Raw genomic sequence first — 17255 nt, forward strand, 5'->3', positions numbered from 1 at the left:
ATATTTTCATATAATAGTTTATACCAAATTTAACTTATGTGTCTAAATTAGTGGAAATATTGTGGAAATGCTTCCAAAAAAATGCTACAACTGCTTGAAATCTCCTAAATTAAGCTTCATATTCTTACTCGCAATTATACATCTGTGTGTTATTCGTACAATAAAATTACATATACCTGAATTTCTATACTGATGGCTGACCTCTATGTTGCTTTAGTTACTTGTTCTAGATTGAGAACAAATCAAAAACTTTTTATCCTCATAGTTATGGAGAATAAATAAAAATTAGAGTGTTTCACTCAACATTCTTTCATTACTCACTTTAGTCACCTGCTTTCTCATTAAACATGATAATAATTTTATCTTGCATCATTTTTTTATATGTATGTTCCTTAATTTCATCATATTTCTACCACATCATGCACAATATATGGTGCTCTTTACTGTAATAATGTACCAATAATCCTTAAAGAACAATCCCCAGTACTAAGGATTTTATCTTGAATTAAGACATTGAATCTTATTACTTAAAGAAAAGATATTGTTTGTCAAAAATCATGTCTTGAACATTTTCAAAATTATTAAATTCCAATTAGTTCACAAAAAAAATACACACTGCCTATTTGAACCTTCAGAATTACTTATATGGCTCAATTAAACTATCTAATTCTTTTTTATACATTTTCTTCGCAGTTTAAATATTTTAAAAAATCTCTGATGTTAGTTACAATGCCACAAGTAGAATTATCTACAAAATGCCAACCTTTGTTTAAAAACGTTCCTTCCATTACAGAATCTATGCTCACCAAGGCACTCATTTGAAATATTACTTCCATTACAAATAATTGAGTAATACCCAATCAAAAGATAAAAAAAAGTGTATAGCCTCTAATTGTTTGTAATAATGTTTCTACACTAGTAATTTTCTTGTCATATTCACAAATTTATATTACTGTTTTAGTTGGAGCTTCTGTTTGCCAATTCAGTTCTCTGGGCAGAAATGCAAGGCGTCGCAGTGACCAGTTTTTCCCCTGGGCTTCAGGTCAGGTGCAGCCTCGCCCTCCAGCCCAAAGACAGTCTCACAATAGGAAAAATAGGTTTAGCTTTTATCCGAGGTTTGAACCACTCACGTGGCCACCCATGGCTTGGTCCTTTCACTATAGATGTTCTCTCCATTGGATTCCAAGGTTTGTGAAAGTGAATGTAGAATTAGTATTATATATTATTAATTAAATTACTATTTATATGGAATAGTCGGTTTAATAATTTTAGGTAACTATATTTGTAGGTCAAATAATACAAAATAGAAAACAAATTTAAATAATTAAAATTAAGCACACAGTTGAGCACTTTTCATAGAAAGAAGATATCATTGAATAACGTTTTTCTTATATCAAAATATATATTATGATGGGATACCACATTTTAATTTATCATAAGTATCTGTATTATATTTAAGTTCAAGCATATATATATGTCAGTTTGAGCCTAAGAGAGATGCTCATTGATTGTTTATTATAGTTTTTATATTTTAATTAAAATGGACCCAAAAAGTTTTAAACTGCTTAATAGGATACGTAAATATAAAAGATTATTATGAATTTTATTGAAACATCTATTTTTCTTACTGGAAGTTTTTTTCATGCTCTAAAGAAAAGATAAGACCTTGTGTACCTATTACTTTTTTACATTATATTTAATACCTTCCTTTAAATACTTAGAAATTAAAAATTGCTCCTATTTCATTTATTTTGCTAATTATAAATTCTTACTAGTATAACATTAGAATGTTATTATTTTCACTCTATGCATCATGATATTAATATATTGTGATTATATACTCTATTATTAATTTATCAAAGAACTTAATATATTACAAATAATCAGATATTTTTCATAATCAATCACTTATATATCAAGTACATCTGGAGCACTGTAATTTTTAGTCGTCTGAAATAATTATTTTTCCATTAATTAATGCTTCAATGATATTTCAAGCTATTTGCTCATGTACAATAACTCTCTTTACATTTCTTAAAAGATGTTATGTTATTACATCATATATTGAGCACAACATTGTGCACATAGTATGCATAATTTATAAATACTTATCTAATAATGAAATCATGTAATGAAATTATTTGAGCTGAACAAAGAATAACTAATTTTCCTATGAATCATTTGTGATTAAAAGACATAATGCTAGGATCTAGTAGTTTTAAAATTACCATTAAATATTTTATGTTTAACTTACTATGAATTCTAATTTATGTTACAGCAAGAACAGAAGAGGTCTCTTGGTCACAGTGGTCAGATTGGAGTGATTGCATGTTGTTTGGAGCAGACGAATTAGTAAGGACAAGGAGAAGGGTTTGCCTCAGTTTGGACGGCCTTAAGCTGAGCCGGTCCGAGCCTTGTCAAGCTATATCCAAACAGGATACCAATGACATCGAGTTCCAGCCTTGCATAACTACGACACCTCCACCTACTTTACCCACAGCAGAAATGATCTCGTCTATATACGAGGGTTTGGCTAGAGTTGATAACAACCCTCCAAATACAACTCAAGCGACAACTACTTCTTTTAAAACAACATTAGAAACTACTACTACACCCAGTACTACCACTACAACTGAGCGAATAGAATTGCCTACCACTACTACTTCTACAACTACAACTACCAAGCCAACTACCACACACTCGACACCATTGAGCTTGACATCTACAAGTGAGAATAATTGTATTATTTTTAAGTTTTAGCTTCAATTAAATAACACATTATCATTTTAAATAATTATAATATGATAAATAAATAATTATCATTTTAAATCATTTAAAAGTATTGTAATAATGGTCTCTAAAAACCATATTACTATTATTAAAAATAGTAATGATTTTAATTGAAATAAAATGACAAAGCTTGAATTATTAATTTTCAAAAATCTTCCTCTAAAGTACTTTTAAATTTATTTGTTTGAAATAAATAGCCAATCCCAATTTTTTTCTTTTAATAGTAAGAAATGGATAAATATAAACGACATAAGAATTTTTGATAATTAACATAAGGAGATAAGAGGAAAAATATGTTTTTCAGATTGAAAACTATACATGGATGTATGATAAACCATTGGAAAGGCGAAGATTTTTTAAAAAATAATATTTAACAAGTCATACTAACTCATTGAAGTTGGAGAATCCAAACTAAAATAAAGCATTTTTACTAATTGGGATCAAATTTTTATATTGAAAACAAATTGTTGGAATACATATATATATTCCAACAATTTGTTTTCAATATAAAAATTTGATCCAAATATATATATACCATTGGAAAGCCAAAGATTTTAGAAAAATTAATATTTAACAAGCCTCACTAACTCATTGAAGTTGGAGAAATCCTAATGAATTTCAATATGTTTCCAAGAAATAAAGAAAGCATTTTCACTAATTGGGATCAAATTTTCTAGTTACAGAGCCTGGAGGTTGTTCATTGTGTACAGTGGGTGAAGTTTGCCTTGCCCTGGAAGGTGATTCTGTACCAATATGCCGAGCTATTATAGACCAAACAGACCCAACAGGTTGCGGAGGCTTATGCCAACTGGGAACTGAAATTTGCCATAGGCTAGCTCAAGGGGCTTTTAGGTAAGTTTTAATATTGATATAATTATATTAAATACGTATTTCAATTCAAGTGTATTAACCTTGGATATCCCTTTAGCCAGTAGTTGATTTTAAAACACATTATTATTGATGAGTCTTAAAAAAGATATTCATTTAATAGGATATTGAGTCATTTTCAAGGATTTATTTGGTACACTTCTACTTGAACAAAGCATACGTTAGCATTCAAATCATTGGGTTTTAGAAAATAAATTAATTCACTAAAAACAATCTGTTGATAAATTTTCTGCTTTTTGTGAAAAATTTACCTAAGTGAAATTTAGGGAATTCATACCCCCCAAAAAAATAATAAAATAAATAAAAAATATAAAATGTTAGTAATTGTTTTTTGTTTACTTGTGTTCTCTAAGGTTTCAAAAAGCACCCTTAAATTCTTATTTAATTGTTTAAATACTATTAGTAATAAATACATGAATAATGATGCTTTATTAAGTATTGATCAGTTAAGATATTGAATTTGAAAAACAATATTAAAATGGTCTCTATTTTATTCATAATCGTAAACACTTTCTTAAGACTGGTTAATGTTGTTTAAATAAATACATTTAAATTTTATCCATTATAGTCTCAAAAAATTTTATTCTCTTTATAAGTCCGACGTTTCAGCCAATTTGACCATTCTCAGGGACAATATTAATACAATTTTAGAACTAAATAATTTAAAAACACAACTTCATGCAGGCTATTCTGCCCAGGTCAATTCAACAATTTTTACAATACAACAATATAAATTGTTGAATGGACCTGGGCAGATAGCCTGCGTGATGTTGTTTTAAAATTACTTAGTTCTAAAATTGTATTAAGATTGTCTCTGAGGATGGCCAAAATGTTGGACTTATAAAGAGAATAAAATGTTTTGAGACTATAATGGATAAAATTTAAATTTATTTATTTAAATAAACATGATTTCTATTATTGCCTTCAATAGCTGTTGCTATGTTCAAAATGTACTGAAACTTATTCCACTTTCAATAACTAATTAAATATTATAACATTCTGGCATTTCCTATTTCAAGGACAAATGGACACAATAGTTTGAATTTACTTATCAACATTATAATAGTTCGAACCTATTTATCAGAACAAAAAAAGGATATATAAATAAATCGAAAAAATGCTTTACCATACCTCTTAATCTTTTAGTTACATTTTACTAATTTGATTAAATCTTCCAGGTGTGTGGATGATTCTAAATGTTTGGATACTGAGTGGCAATGTGGAAACTCCCTTTGTATTCCACTTATAAAAAGATGTGATGGCCACTTCAATTGCTATGACCACACGGATGAAAGCAATTGTGGTAAATATTATTTGATGACAATTATGGTTGCTATAAAATACAGTTTGTCAACTGAATGCTTCAACAAAGGCTCCTTATATAATTTCAGATTGTGACCTAAACACTCACTTCCAGTGTGGTAAAAATCTTTCTTGCTTGCCACGAACTAAAAGATGTGATGGAATAGTCGATTGCTGGGATGCCGCTGATGAATCAAACTGCACCATCGGTAAGAATAGAACCTAACCTTGGGAGAAACTAACAACTAAACTAAATCAACTTGAAAGTTAAAATATCCATATAGGTGTTATGATTGAGAAAAGCCGATTATATGATAATTAGAATGATCTTAGAATATTAATTATTCTTAGTCCTCTTCCTTTAATGATAATATAAGCCATTTCATTTTTTACTTGTTATTTTCTAAATGAATCTACTAATTTTCCTCATCAATATAAAGAAACACAATGTTTGAGAAATTTAAACTGCAATCTATCCCTCAAAATTGGATAAATTCACTTCTTTTTTACTTATGAAATTGGCTTATGTAATTTTGTTATTAAAAATTAAACTACATTACAGCTTATTATTTAAGATTCTATCAGTTCTACACAACAAATGGATTTTTTTTAAAGTAATAGCACTCTGCATGAAAACAGTAATTGTTAACTGTTAATAATTAAATTTAACTAATTAATAATATAGCAGTGAGCCACAAAACAATAAGAGAACATAACAATAGTAACTATAAATTCTGTAGAATCAGTAGTAAATAAAGGATGAATATCTTCATCTCACCCCTTCAAAGCAATAAATGAATAAAATGAGTTTAAAGATTATGTAAATTTTTATTTACAGCTTGTTTGGACGAAACTCAGTTCACATGCAATGACAGCCAGTGCATTCCAAGTAAAAATTTTTGTGATGGGTTTGTTGACTGTAAAGACCATTCTGATGAACCATTTGGGTGTGGTGGGGTCTGCAAAAATCACGAATGGAGATGCAGGTATATCCAATGTTTCATGCTCTTTCATATTCATGTGGCAATTGTAATGAAAACAATATGTTAATTTCACTAATTACATTTCAGTAATGGACGTTGCATAGTCAAGAGAGATGTTTGCAATGGGCATGACGATTGTGGAGACAACTCAGATGAAATGAAATGCGGAAAGAGGAGGGGAGGAAACATATAGAATATATTTCACTTATTCTAAACCATGGCCAAAGATTATTAATGAAACCTGTGGTACTGCATTTGTATAGTCGTATAAGGACATAGAACAAAATAAGAATTTTATTGACAAATTTTAGAAAATTTTAACAAACTAGGGTTTTAAAACATTTTAAAAGTTTGTTGTAATGTAAATAAAGTCTTCCCTTAATAAATGAATTGAAAAATGAGATATATTCGCTCAACACAATTTCTTTGTGTAGATATCATTAAAGTGTACTTAAATTATTTGTAGAATTTAATTTTAAAGTCTAGATTTTTAATAAACTTCCTCTTTTAGTGAGCTTGATGTAAATATTAGCAGTTAGTATAGTTCATATTTAGAAAACACAATTATGTTATGTTTTGTTTTTTATTCACTCAGTTTCATCTAGTGACGCAGTGTCAGTTATTATTGTAAATTATATTTTTGTAATATATTATTCTCAATTATATTTCTGTATGTACTTCCGTCCTAAATTACTTAATATAAATTAAATCGCTAATATGTAATTATAATTAATATATTATTAATAAATCTATTCGTATACTTTATTTGATGAAATTGAATGTTCTATTTCAATTGTAAGTTAGTTACCCTGATAAATACATAAATGTAATTAACATTATTTGCCAAGTTTGTCTAGCTGAAGGAATTAGTTCCTTATTATGTCAAAAGAAATTCAAAAATTATGAATAAACTTATATTTCTTTTTTCAATGATTTATTTCCTATTATCCTTACAAAATATTAGCACTAATTAAAAATGAAATTGCTTTGTTCAAAATTGCATGATTGGGAGTATTAATCAATTTAATGTTAGTTAAGTGAAACTTAAGCTATACAAAAATATCCACCAAATGTCTTGTACCTGCTATTTTCTATTATTAATTATTCGCTGATTTACCTTAATAGTGGCACATCGGACAAAAAAAAGTTTCATTTTATTTTTTGTGTGAAGTATTCTATAGATAGTACCATAGACTTGTTTTCTGCAAGTCCAAATCCTGCAAAAATCAACTTTATCGTTTAATTTATAATATTAAAACATGGATAGCTTACCTAGTCTTGTTTGATGAACAATTTTTATAGCAATGAAGTTGCATCCAAGACCCAGTTGCCCAAGACCGTTCATATCATTGGAAGAATACTCATAACTTATGTTTACTTTTCTATTTTTTTTATGTTGAATTCAACTTTTCACATATTAAACAATGCTTCTTTGCCTTACCTCATAAAAATATCTTTCTGTTCTTAACTAACTTAAAACTTTACATATTTTTCTATAAATTAGATAAGGAAATAATAATATAAATAAATATTGATATAAATCTCTACAAATGTATAATATGGGAAGTTCAGTTTAAGCATTAAAAAATGTGGTTTTAATATCAAAATCATCCATCTAATTCAGGTTAAAAAGTGATTAATCTGCAATTTTAAGTGACAAAAAACAAAATTTTGCAATCATGTCCAACAAGTGAAAAACATAATTTTGTACAATACTGAATTTAAACATATTATTAAATAGATCGTGAATCAGATAGGCAATAGGTTTGAAACATGTTACACAATAAAATGAAATGTCCAATAGCATGGTGTGTTTACTCCTGGTTTTCTAACTGCTTCTATGTTGCTACAGAGGTATTTAGGTTTATCTTCACCTCCACCATACCAAACAATCATAAGGCCAAACATGAACAAGTGGCTCAGATAAGAATAAATAATCAGGTATTATGAATAATTAAGCTGAATATTAATTGTTAGTTCCTTAGCATTACTGCTTATTTGTTTTTGTGTGAAATAGAAAAATTTGTTAATGAAACAATGATTTTCTAGTTAGAATTTAAAGCTAAGGAACAAAAGATCCAATTACGTTAAAATCAGGGCTCTTGTGACTATTAAAACTAGCAAACTATATTGAACTATGAAATAAGCTATACCAGGATCAAAGGCCATATGTGGCTGAAGGCTGGGGAGAAGACTTATTTTATGGTGGCCCAATGGAATGAAAATTTGATCCCCCACTATGATTATACTAGGTTGGTTACTGATAGATAACGTCCCTGCATGTCAGAAATGACCAGGAAGAGGGTCATAAAAAAAAAAGTTATGACAGAATCAAATATGGTACAAAAAGGTCTTGTAAATTCATTTTATAAATAATAAGTTGTTATAGGATAATGCTTTTATAAATAGTTGTAGCACTAAGGACCTCAACATTTCATGCCAAAAAACACGAGTAACTGACCAGGTCCTTTATTATATATAAGAAATAATAGGTACATATTACGGAAGATATTTTTATTTAAGTACCAATGTTTTAAGGATGTAATATCTCTTATCAAACAGTCAAAAATAAAACGGTACTTGATAATCACTCCATAATATTACATGAATTTTGATTATGAAAAGCTTACCACTTCAGACACAACACAAAATCTAGAAAACTGTTATTAACTAATAAATATGAAGATAAGTAGACACTAAATCTGAAGAAATTGAATATTCTGGGATGATAAATAAATCAAAGGAAGGTTTAATATTAAATAGAACCCCAAGGATAAAACGTCTTGTTTCATTTTTTTTAGCACCAGATAGCACTACTTCCCTTATGTTTTATTAAACCTTGATTTTAATAAATAATTTTGTTTGAGTCAAAGACTCTTCCTTTGATAACCGTCAGGACAGTTATTAATTATATTATATTTATAAAATTATAATTAAACTGATTAAATCAGATATGGGTTAATGGTTTGAATAGTTGATATACCCTGATTGCTGTTTAATTTATGTCACCTTATTATAGCTTAGATGTAATACTTGGAATCATCAAGAAATAAAATACTTCTAAGTACAATAAATAATAATTTAGGATTCAGGGTATCAGATATATACAACAGAGTTCATAATTAATATTATAATGTTTAAAAAAAATAAAAGTTATATACAAAACAACGATTTCTAATTTTGATCCATACTTTCAACTTCATCGTTAATGGAGGCCTTGGTTGTTGTATTCAGCTTGTTTTTATCTTTTACATAGCTGACAAATCCATCTTTGGACCAAGCACATAACAAAATAACTTTGAACTCCGCCATTTGATTTCCAAGTAGTTTCTGAAATTGAAAAAATAGATAAATTTAGAACAAAGATATCTCGGGATGAATATACTTCAATAAAATCTGCAGTCAATATTTAGCAGAATGATTTTTAAAGAACTTGCAACACACTGATTAATGATCGTGCATAATATCAATACTGCTGCTTTGCTTAGATAGTGGCACATCTGACAAAAAAAAAAGTTTTGTTTTTATTTATCCAAACATATTATCGTAGACAAAGGTTTCTTCCTCAACTGCAGTCCATCTATAGATGGTTCTAAAGTATTAGGGTTGTTAAAAGTAACTATACACCAGAATAGTATCAATAGAACACATCAAATACAAAATAAAATACATTTTTCTGTCAGATGTACCACTAATCAAGCAAAGCAATAATAAAACCAATTCAATTAAATTAATGTGCGACTAGCTTAAAAGATTTTAATCCCTTGAATTTCGAGACCTATAAAAAAAAATTATATAAATTCATCCATTCTTGTGGCTGCAATGTGAAGAAAAACTTCTGCTTCTCAGGTCAGGTTGCTAGAGACTGCTAGTTAGGAAGGAGCTTGTAAAATAATGAATGAGTATTTCATCCCAACAAATCTTACCCATTATTATATTTAAAGTTCAACTAGATAAACACATGTTCATTTAGAATGTACAAGTATTAAATCATTACTGTTAATATTAAAAAACCAATGCTTTATGTTAAGGCCACTCATTTGCATTATTTTTTTTTATTCATAGTAAATTGCTTGGTTTAATCAGATTTGGTATAAGACTTATTTTTTATGATTATTAATATAAATCTGGATTTAATCACAGAATAAAATTAATTTATTGTTTAAAGTCAAGATGATTTTGACTTTTTTTTTTTTTGGAACTGTTAGTTGTTTAGAGAATGGTAACATGTTAGAATTGTTGTAATTGTATGATAATAATAATAGAAATGTTGTAATTGTTGTCTCATATGTGCCCTTTGTTACAACCATTCTAACTGAAATGGAAGTGTGCTCACTTTTTTGACAAGATCAGCAACTAACAAAAACACCTAAGATATTTATAACTATGTTTTATTATGCGTGCACTTATATTGAACATTTTATTTTTATTTACCAAGAGGAACGTTTTAAGGAATTATTTAAATTAGGAAAATATGAAATATAAATTAATTTTTTATACAATAAAAAGTTGGTTAAGTCATTATTTTTTTTTCTTTCTGTCACTTCTCTTGTTGTTTTTTTAAATACATATATATATATTTATGATTTTTTTTTTAAGTATCAATAAAATGTCCAAAAAGAGCAGATTAATTTTTGGAAAAAATTGTCCTATAATTATCTTAATTTTAGTTAATATATAAGCTTATATTTAAAAAGGGAAAGGTTTTACTAGGGTGCAGTGTGTTATCCTAAGAACCACCAACACTTTAAAATGTTTGGTGTAACTTCAGATGTAGTTCAAGTAATCAATTAGGTACTGAGTAACCTCTTATTAGGAGAATTAAATGAAATTACATACAGCTGACCAGCAAGCAACCACCTCATCTCTAGGGCTATTAAGTCATTAAAAACTGTGCTTACCTTCAGGATTTTTATTTCATTATTATAGATAGATGTGTAAAATAAAATTAATTCTTTATTATTAATAAAAACTTTTTTGAAGAAAAATGTATTTTAAGGATTAAGTAGTATGCGGGTGAAACTGACATAATTTCATTGGATTTGTAAGCAGCTGGTAAACAAAATAACAGTGGAATAAACATATCCTAACCAAAATAACCTCTGATAAGATGACACATGGAAGGAGTGAGAAAAATTATCAAAGCCTTGGATAGATGGGGAAGAGTACCTGATGCTATTCAAGCTCCTGTTTGCAAAGACTAACCCCACTTGGTTGAATACTTTTGATTTTCTAATGATATATCAAAATAGAGAATAAGTGAATATTTATTTTTTACCCTTCATAGCAGTTAACTATTGCTAAAGAGAAATAATTCTCTACAATAATATTTAGCCATGAGAGGGTAAATAATTAATCTACTAAGTCAGAACTTAATCGAGCAGGGTTGGTAGTCATATAAACTGGATCCATGGAGGTAGGACAAATAAGAGAAGATCAAGAACACCAACTTCAATAAGATTTTTTGTGAAGCAAAGCATACAAAAATAATTAGAAGAATGAAGTGTTGCATAAAGGATTGTATTACAATTGTTACAAGCTATTGAATGCAACGTAATCAATCAATAATATACTAAGAATAAATACATAACAAGTGTCCTGGATTAGTGTTCCTAAACCTATAGTGGCTATTATCCCATCAGTGGAACTTCAAAAATTGTGGATGAAATAAAATTATAGAAACAAACCACTATGTCATGTCTATTAATGTTTAATGTCTAATAATATTAATGTATTTTGTTTAATAAAAATAATTTCCAATATTTATACATGAAATGTCTTCTATTAATTACTTAACTAATAATTTGTTCTAGGGGAAGAATCTAGGAAGAAACTTAAAAACAATATAAGTAATAACTAATTAATTGGCACAACTACACATAAAAATATAAACAATTTCTTACCAATATCCTGGCTTGCTCTGGAGTAAGAGGTTTTCCTTCCTTACAAACAGGGTGTTCTTGAGTCAGTGTGACAACACCCCTTTGTAAACTAGTTGGAAGACCTAGTTGCCGTAACTGAGGTTCCATTGAATGGGAAAAGTCTGGTAAAGGTCCTTCAGGGAGTGTTACAGTCTTTGTTGCAATGAAACCACTGCGTGGATAGTCATGAGCAACAAAGTTATCAAAGTATCTGCAATCATAAATTTACAATTTAGCATCTATTTACATCCAAACAAACAAACTATAAGATTCCTCATAAGGATACTTACTCCACCACTTCTTCTTGAGATTTATTGGTGAATAAAAGGCCACATTGGCCTTTGACAAACTTAGAAACCAAATGAGTATCTTTCTCCACTTCTTCTGACTTTTTTCTACCAAGACCAAGCGTCATAACCTTGTTTTTACCGAAAAAGAACCTAAAAAAAAAAAACAATGAATCTAATGAGCCAATCAAGTAATGCCGAAGTAAACTACTGAATATATGCTTTATATACATAGTAATTTTGTACAAAATAAAAACATGATCTGTTAAAATAGAAATATAACTAATTCTTCAACTCCATTTCACTCCTCCTACTCCTACTCGGCAAGAAAGCAGTGGATGATGGTGCCTGACTATAAATGGAATCCAAAAATACCCAAAACTTTAAGTGTTTGTGTAAGGATAGATTATATTTGTTGTCATAGAGATTGATTTTTAGTAACTTGTTACCCAACTGGTATTAATAATGTGTATAGCTTTTAATAATTACTTCTTTATAGCGCAAGTCTAATTTTTCATATTAATAAAAATTAAACTTATGTTGTAGTTAAACAGTTCAATACTGTGATAAACAAGTACAGTTAAAGTAATATCTATAATATTTTAACAGTTAGATATATGTTATTGTCTACAATTTTTATGATCTATCTTTTATTTAGATTTATTTTTCTTTACAATATTTTGGTGAGAAAAAATTCCAAAAATTATTTAGAAACAAGTACTCAAAGACAGCTGGAGAGATATTTATTACAAGATAAATAGACTATCTATATTATAAATTTAATGTTTCTCAATAATGTGGCATAAACGTTTTAAGGGAAAACCAAAAAACATTTAAATTGAAAACAGTTAGAGCTGGGGCCAAAAAGAAAAAAATATTTTTAACTATTTATTGACTAGTTGGAAATTTTTTTTTTCTTAATCGCATTCCTGACCATCTTCAAATTTACAAATGGTCATTCATTTATACATAACACATTTCCACCAAAGTTAGTTGTAAACCAAATAATGTATTTAATAAAAGTCATACCAAGCATATGTTAATATGAAAACAAGAATATTTTAACTATCTGCAAATAAATAATTAAATAAGTAAAAATATAAATTATTCTTCCTTTCTTTTATTTTTTACAATCATCATAAGATTAACTAAATGTGTACTACTATTTATTACATTGTTCAAAAATTTATTTATTTGATAACATCATTGATTACACTATTGACGTAATTTTTAGGACTTTCTTCGACATGTGCCTAATGAGGAAGAATATTGAATTATTCAATATTGATTAAACACATATGGATGGTAGGCAATGAAAACTTAATATTCTATCAGTATGTGAAAACCTCAGAACTCTATATTAAAAGAGTTCAAGTGTCTTCTATATTAAAAAAGACTTAAAAGTACTTGGATATTTCTAATCTATTTATTCATGGCTAAGAATTTTACAATATAGAAACATCTATAGGAATCAAGATTGTCACTTAATATTATTTTTTTTCTCCTGTAGTAATTACAGAAATAGAGTAGGAAGTTCTACTTATAAGTTAGCACTACAGAACTTGATGGATTGTAAAAGAACCAAAAAGGGTATTCATCACTAATAAATACAATATAACTAAGCAATTTTTATAAGTAATAAAAATAATAAACATATTTCAAAAATCACCTGCTGTCATTTTTCCAATCACCTCTTAAACTTTTCAATTGTGTGTTCCTCATGTTGGGAGTTGTGAAGACAAAAACATTCTTATACTTCCCCAAGCAATCCTTTATATCTTCTACGAGTTGCTGTTTAGCTTGTAGTCCCTTCTTAGTGGTTTTAGTCAGGGAAACTTAACAATCATTAAAAAAGATTTTTTTAAAAAAATATTGAAAATACATATCAAAAAGAAGTAGAGAGAGATAAATTTACCTTTCTGATCTCTTTTAGATTTCGGCATTATAAAAACAATGCACTACATCAACAACAAGCATATAAAAATCGAGTAATCAAATGGTTTATAGACACACGTGAGGAAAACCTGTTTAGAAAAGGTTACACCGATCACTTCATATTCCAAAGAGGAAGGATACAATGTGATTCGCTAAGCAGAAAAGATCCATCAATAAACTGTTATCGAAATAAATGAGATTATATTAGTAGTCTTGACTAAGGCTTAAAAAAGGGGAAATCAACCAAGAAAACCCCCCTTCAAATTGGAGGTTTTACTTTTAAAGATACGTAGAATAAAAAATCCACTTGTCTACCTTTTAAGGCATTTTTCTTAAATCACCGAGCCCATTGTTTTGGAATTTAGTTGCAAAAAAAATTTTTCATACAAAATGTCACTGTTTTTTAATAATTATAAAAATACATCATCGTAAAATAGGCATAATGCTATTTAATCAATACAACAGTTTTCAAAGGAATTCGGGCTCCTACACTTTATTGTTGGTTTTTCGGAAGCTATATCTTCTAAACTATAATATAGGAACGGAACATTGGAATAAGCACCAAATTCTAGATAATTATACTACCGACACTGATTTTAGTCATAGCAATATTATTCAGGATATTTTTTTTTAATATTTAAAGTATTCTAAAGGTCTTACCGGAGACAGGAATTAGTCTGTGACACCCAACTGTAAGTTAACCTACTACTATAGTTTGTGAGAATCTGCAGGAGTATAGAAAGTAAACTTACAGTACTATTTTAGGAACACGCCCAATTCAAAATAAAATCTATTTTGTTCATAGTCGTTCCATTATCAAAGAAGCAAGCAATATGGTTTATCTTAATTATTTATTTATAAAAAAATCCAAGCCTGTTAATTTATTGTACTGTATTATATAAATTGTATCGCAACCTTCAGGAAAAAATTATGAACGTAGCCTTACACACAAAAATTCTATAAGATTACTGGAAAATGGTTATATTTAATCTACCAGACCGTAGATGTTAGGGCGTTCTTCTCGCCGCATCCTATCTGAAATTTGAGTGTGCTCACTGCTTACATTTTCTACAAAATTTAGGATGTAGTTATCGGAAAAGTGATGGTAAATAATTGAGATTTCAGTAGTGATGAAATGACCATATATGGACATGAACAATGAACATGTTCTTGGAATATCTTTACGAATCCTTAACTCTTTCTCCTTCAGTAGACGGTTCGAATTGTCTTTAAGGTAAAGCAACCGCTAGAAATGGAATTGCTTCCTTGTATCACTCAAGATATGCCAAAAACAGGAGACCTACAGTAATAAGTTAAGTTTCTAATCACTACGATACTCCTGTCGTTGAACTAGTTGTTTAAAAAAATGGAAAATGGCTATACAATTATTTTAGAATAACCTTTAATAAATGAAGTGGAAAAAGATATTAAAATAATGCACACCAAAGCCGCAGAAGTATTGGAGTTATTCACTTCGGAACTGAATACTTTTCAGTTTCTTTGTATTAGACAGATTTAATACTGAAGTAATCTGTAATATTTTATTAATATGTTTTATTCATTAACACTGTCTTCTTATAATTATTTATTTTATTAAAAATATGAGTTAATTAATTTAATTGTAATAATTTATCAATTTAGAGATTGAAATATGATTATTAATAGGTATTTTTATCACTACATCATCACAAATATTTTTACCACATCCTACATTCGTCAAAAATGGGTCATCTTGAGGACGTTGGTATGTCAGGGAATATTACATGTACAGATATCAATTAGTACTAAAAATGAAGTTAGATAAATTAACTTCAAAGGCGTGTATATAGTATTCTTCGTAGGAGCAGTATTTCTCATGTTAAGCCCCAAAACTGTCAAAATAAATGTTGTTTATGAAAGACTGTATTTCAGATCTTATTGATCTTTAAAATGTCTTCTACTTTATAAACATATTTTTAGCGTGGTTGATAATTTCCATGATACTAAACATCGTAAGAGAAGTTTAGGGGTTTTCTTAAATAAAATGAACATTCGGTCACAAATTTAGATTTTTAAAGTCCATCCAAACCAAAAAAATCGGAACAACCCGATTTTGCATTTTGAAAGTGCTTTACATTCTGGACTAATTATTGAAACCTACTTTATGAACTTCAAATCTAAGGATAGAAGAATTGGGCTTTTACACTAGTGAGAGAAAGAATGCTGTATAACTTTCGGCATACACACCTATTCCACAATATGAAAAAGGAACGACCTGACGCATTAAGAAAAAAATAACTGCTTGGGGCTTAAATTTGTGAAACACTTGAAACCTTCAGAAATCAAACTCTTATCAGACACCCACAAAAATGTTGAATGATATCAGTGGAGAAGAGGAGATGAGAAACTCCATCACATGAAAAATGGAATAACATAAAAGGAAAATCAAAAATAAGTTTTAAGCAGACAACTCCTGTAGTTCTTTCAAACTCTGAATTATAACAAAACTGTTTTATTTTAAAACTAAGCCACTAAGAACAAATTATTTTATAACTAAGCAACGAGAACAAGCTCCTGACAGACATTTTTCAAGAAAGGAGGAAATAATCCACAGAAATTTTTAAAGTAAATTTTAAAGTTCTTGGCAAGTAGGAGATCCCCATAGAAGTGGGTGAGGGCAGATTCTTTAACATGGGAGAATATAGCAGTAGCAATAAACAAAGTTATTCAAAATACAAAAAATGCTAAGCATATGAGAGAGAGGGTATCTCATCCAATTTCCCTTCAGGTATACAGCTCTGCTCTTTGCTTTGCTAACTAGACTATTAGAACTTTAATAATTTTTTTTAACTATATACTTATTAAATATTGAATATTTAATTCCTCATATTGTTCTATGCATATTTGAAATATTCTAAATAAAATCACAAACAATGATTAGTAGCAATCAGTCTATGTAAAAGCAGAATTATCAAAACCCAAACATTGTAATCTATATCTCACTTCATTTTGTTTCTATCTAGTTTCGTAGTATCTCACTATGTATCTTATATACATGTAAATAATTCAATATGATTTACACATGCATTTTTTTCATGTATGTAAATACTATTGAAAAATTAACAACCCATGGATATGAAAAATGTTCACTGTAGTTTGATATGTATATA

At 28.4% G+C, this 17255-nt stretch overlaps 2 protein-coding genes across 4 annotated transcripts in view; one reads left to right on the plus strand and one right to left on the minus strand.

Moving 5' to 3' along the window:
* LOC106687992 (uncharacterized) overlaps window positions 1-6332 on the plus strand; it is a 278550-nt gene extending 272218 nt beyond the window's left edge. For all 3 annotated transcript variants that reach the window (XM_067045859.1, XM_067045858.1, XM_067045860.1), the window contains 7 exons: window positions 962-1187; window positions 2279-2728; window positions 3468-3642; window positions 4857-4981; window positions 5070-5189; window positions 5819-5966; window positions 6051-6332. In XM_067045859.1, the coding sequence (XP_066901960.1) occupies window positions 962-1187; window positions 2279-2728; window positions 3468-3642; window positions 4857-4981; window positions 5070-5189; window positions 5819-5966; window positions 6051-6156 (1350 nt within the window). In that variant the 3' untranslated portion in view covers window positions 6157-6332. The remainder of the gene's footprint in view (window positions 1-961; window positions 1188-2278; window positions 2729-3467; window positions 3643-4856; window positions 4982-5069; window positions 5190-5818; window positions 5967-6050) is intronic.
* Window positions 6333-9078: 2746 nt separating this feature from the next.
* On the minus strand, window positions 9079-14230 carry RpLP0-like (ribosomal protein LP0-like). Its single transcript, XM_014432182.3, has 5 exons — window positions 14087-14230; window positions 13841-14006; window positions 12175-12324; window positions 11867-12095; window positions 9079-9293 (listed from the first exon to the last, which is right to left on the minus strand). The coding sequence occupies exons 1-5, from the start codon at window positions 14112-14114 to the stop codon at window positions 9138-9140; spliced, it is 729 nt and encodes a 242-aa protein (XP_014287668.1). The 5' UTR covers window positions 14115-14230; the 3' UTR covers window positions 9079-9137.
* Between the last annotated feature and the right edge of the window lie 3025 nt (window positions 14231-17255).

Source organism: Halyomorpha halys, unplaced genomic scaffold (genome assembly GCF_000696795.3).
Source record: "Halyomorpha halys isolate HHAL.00 unplaced genomic scaffold, Hhal_1.1 Scaffold1035.1, whole genome shotgun sequence".
NCBI lineage: Eukaryota > Metazoa > Arthropoda > Insecta > Hemiptera > Pentatomidae > Halyomorpha > Halyomorpha halys.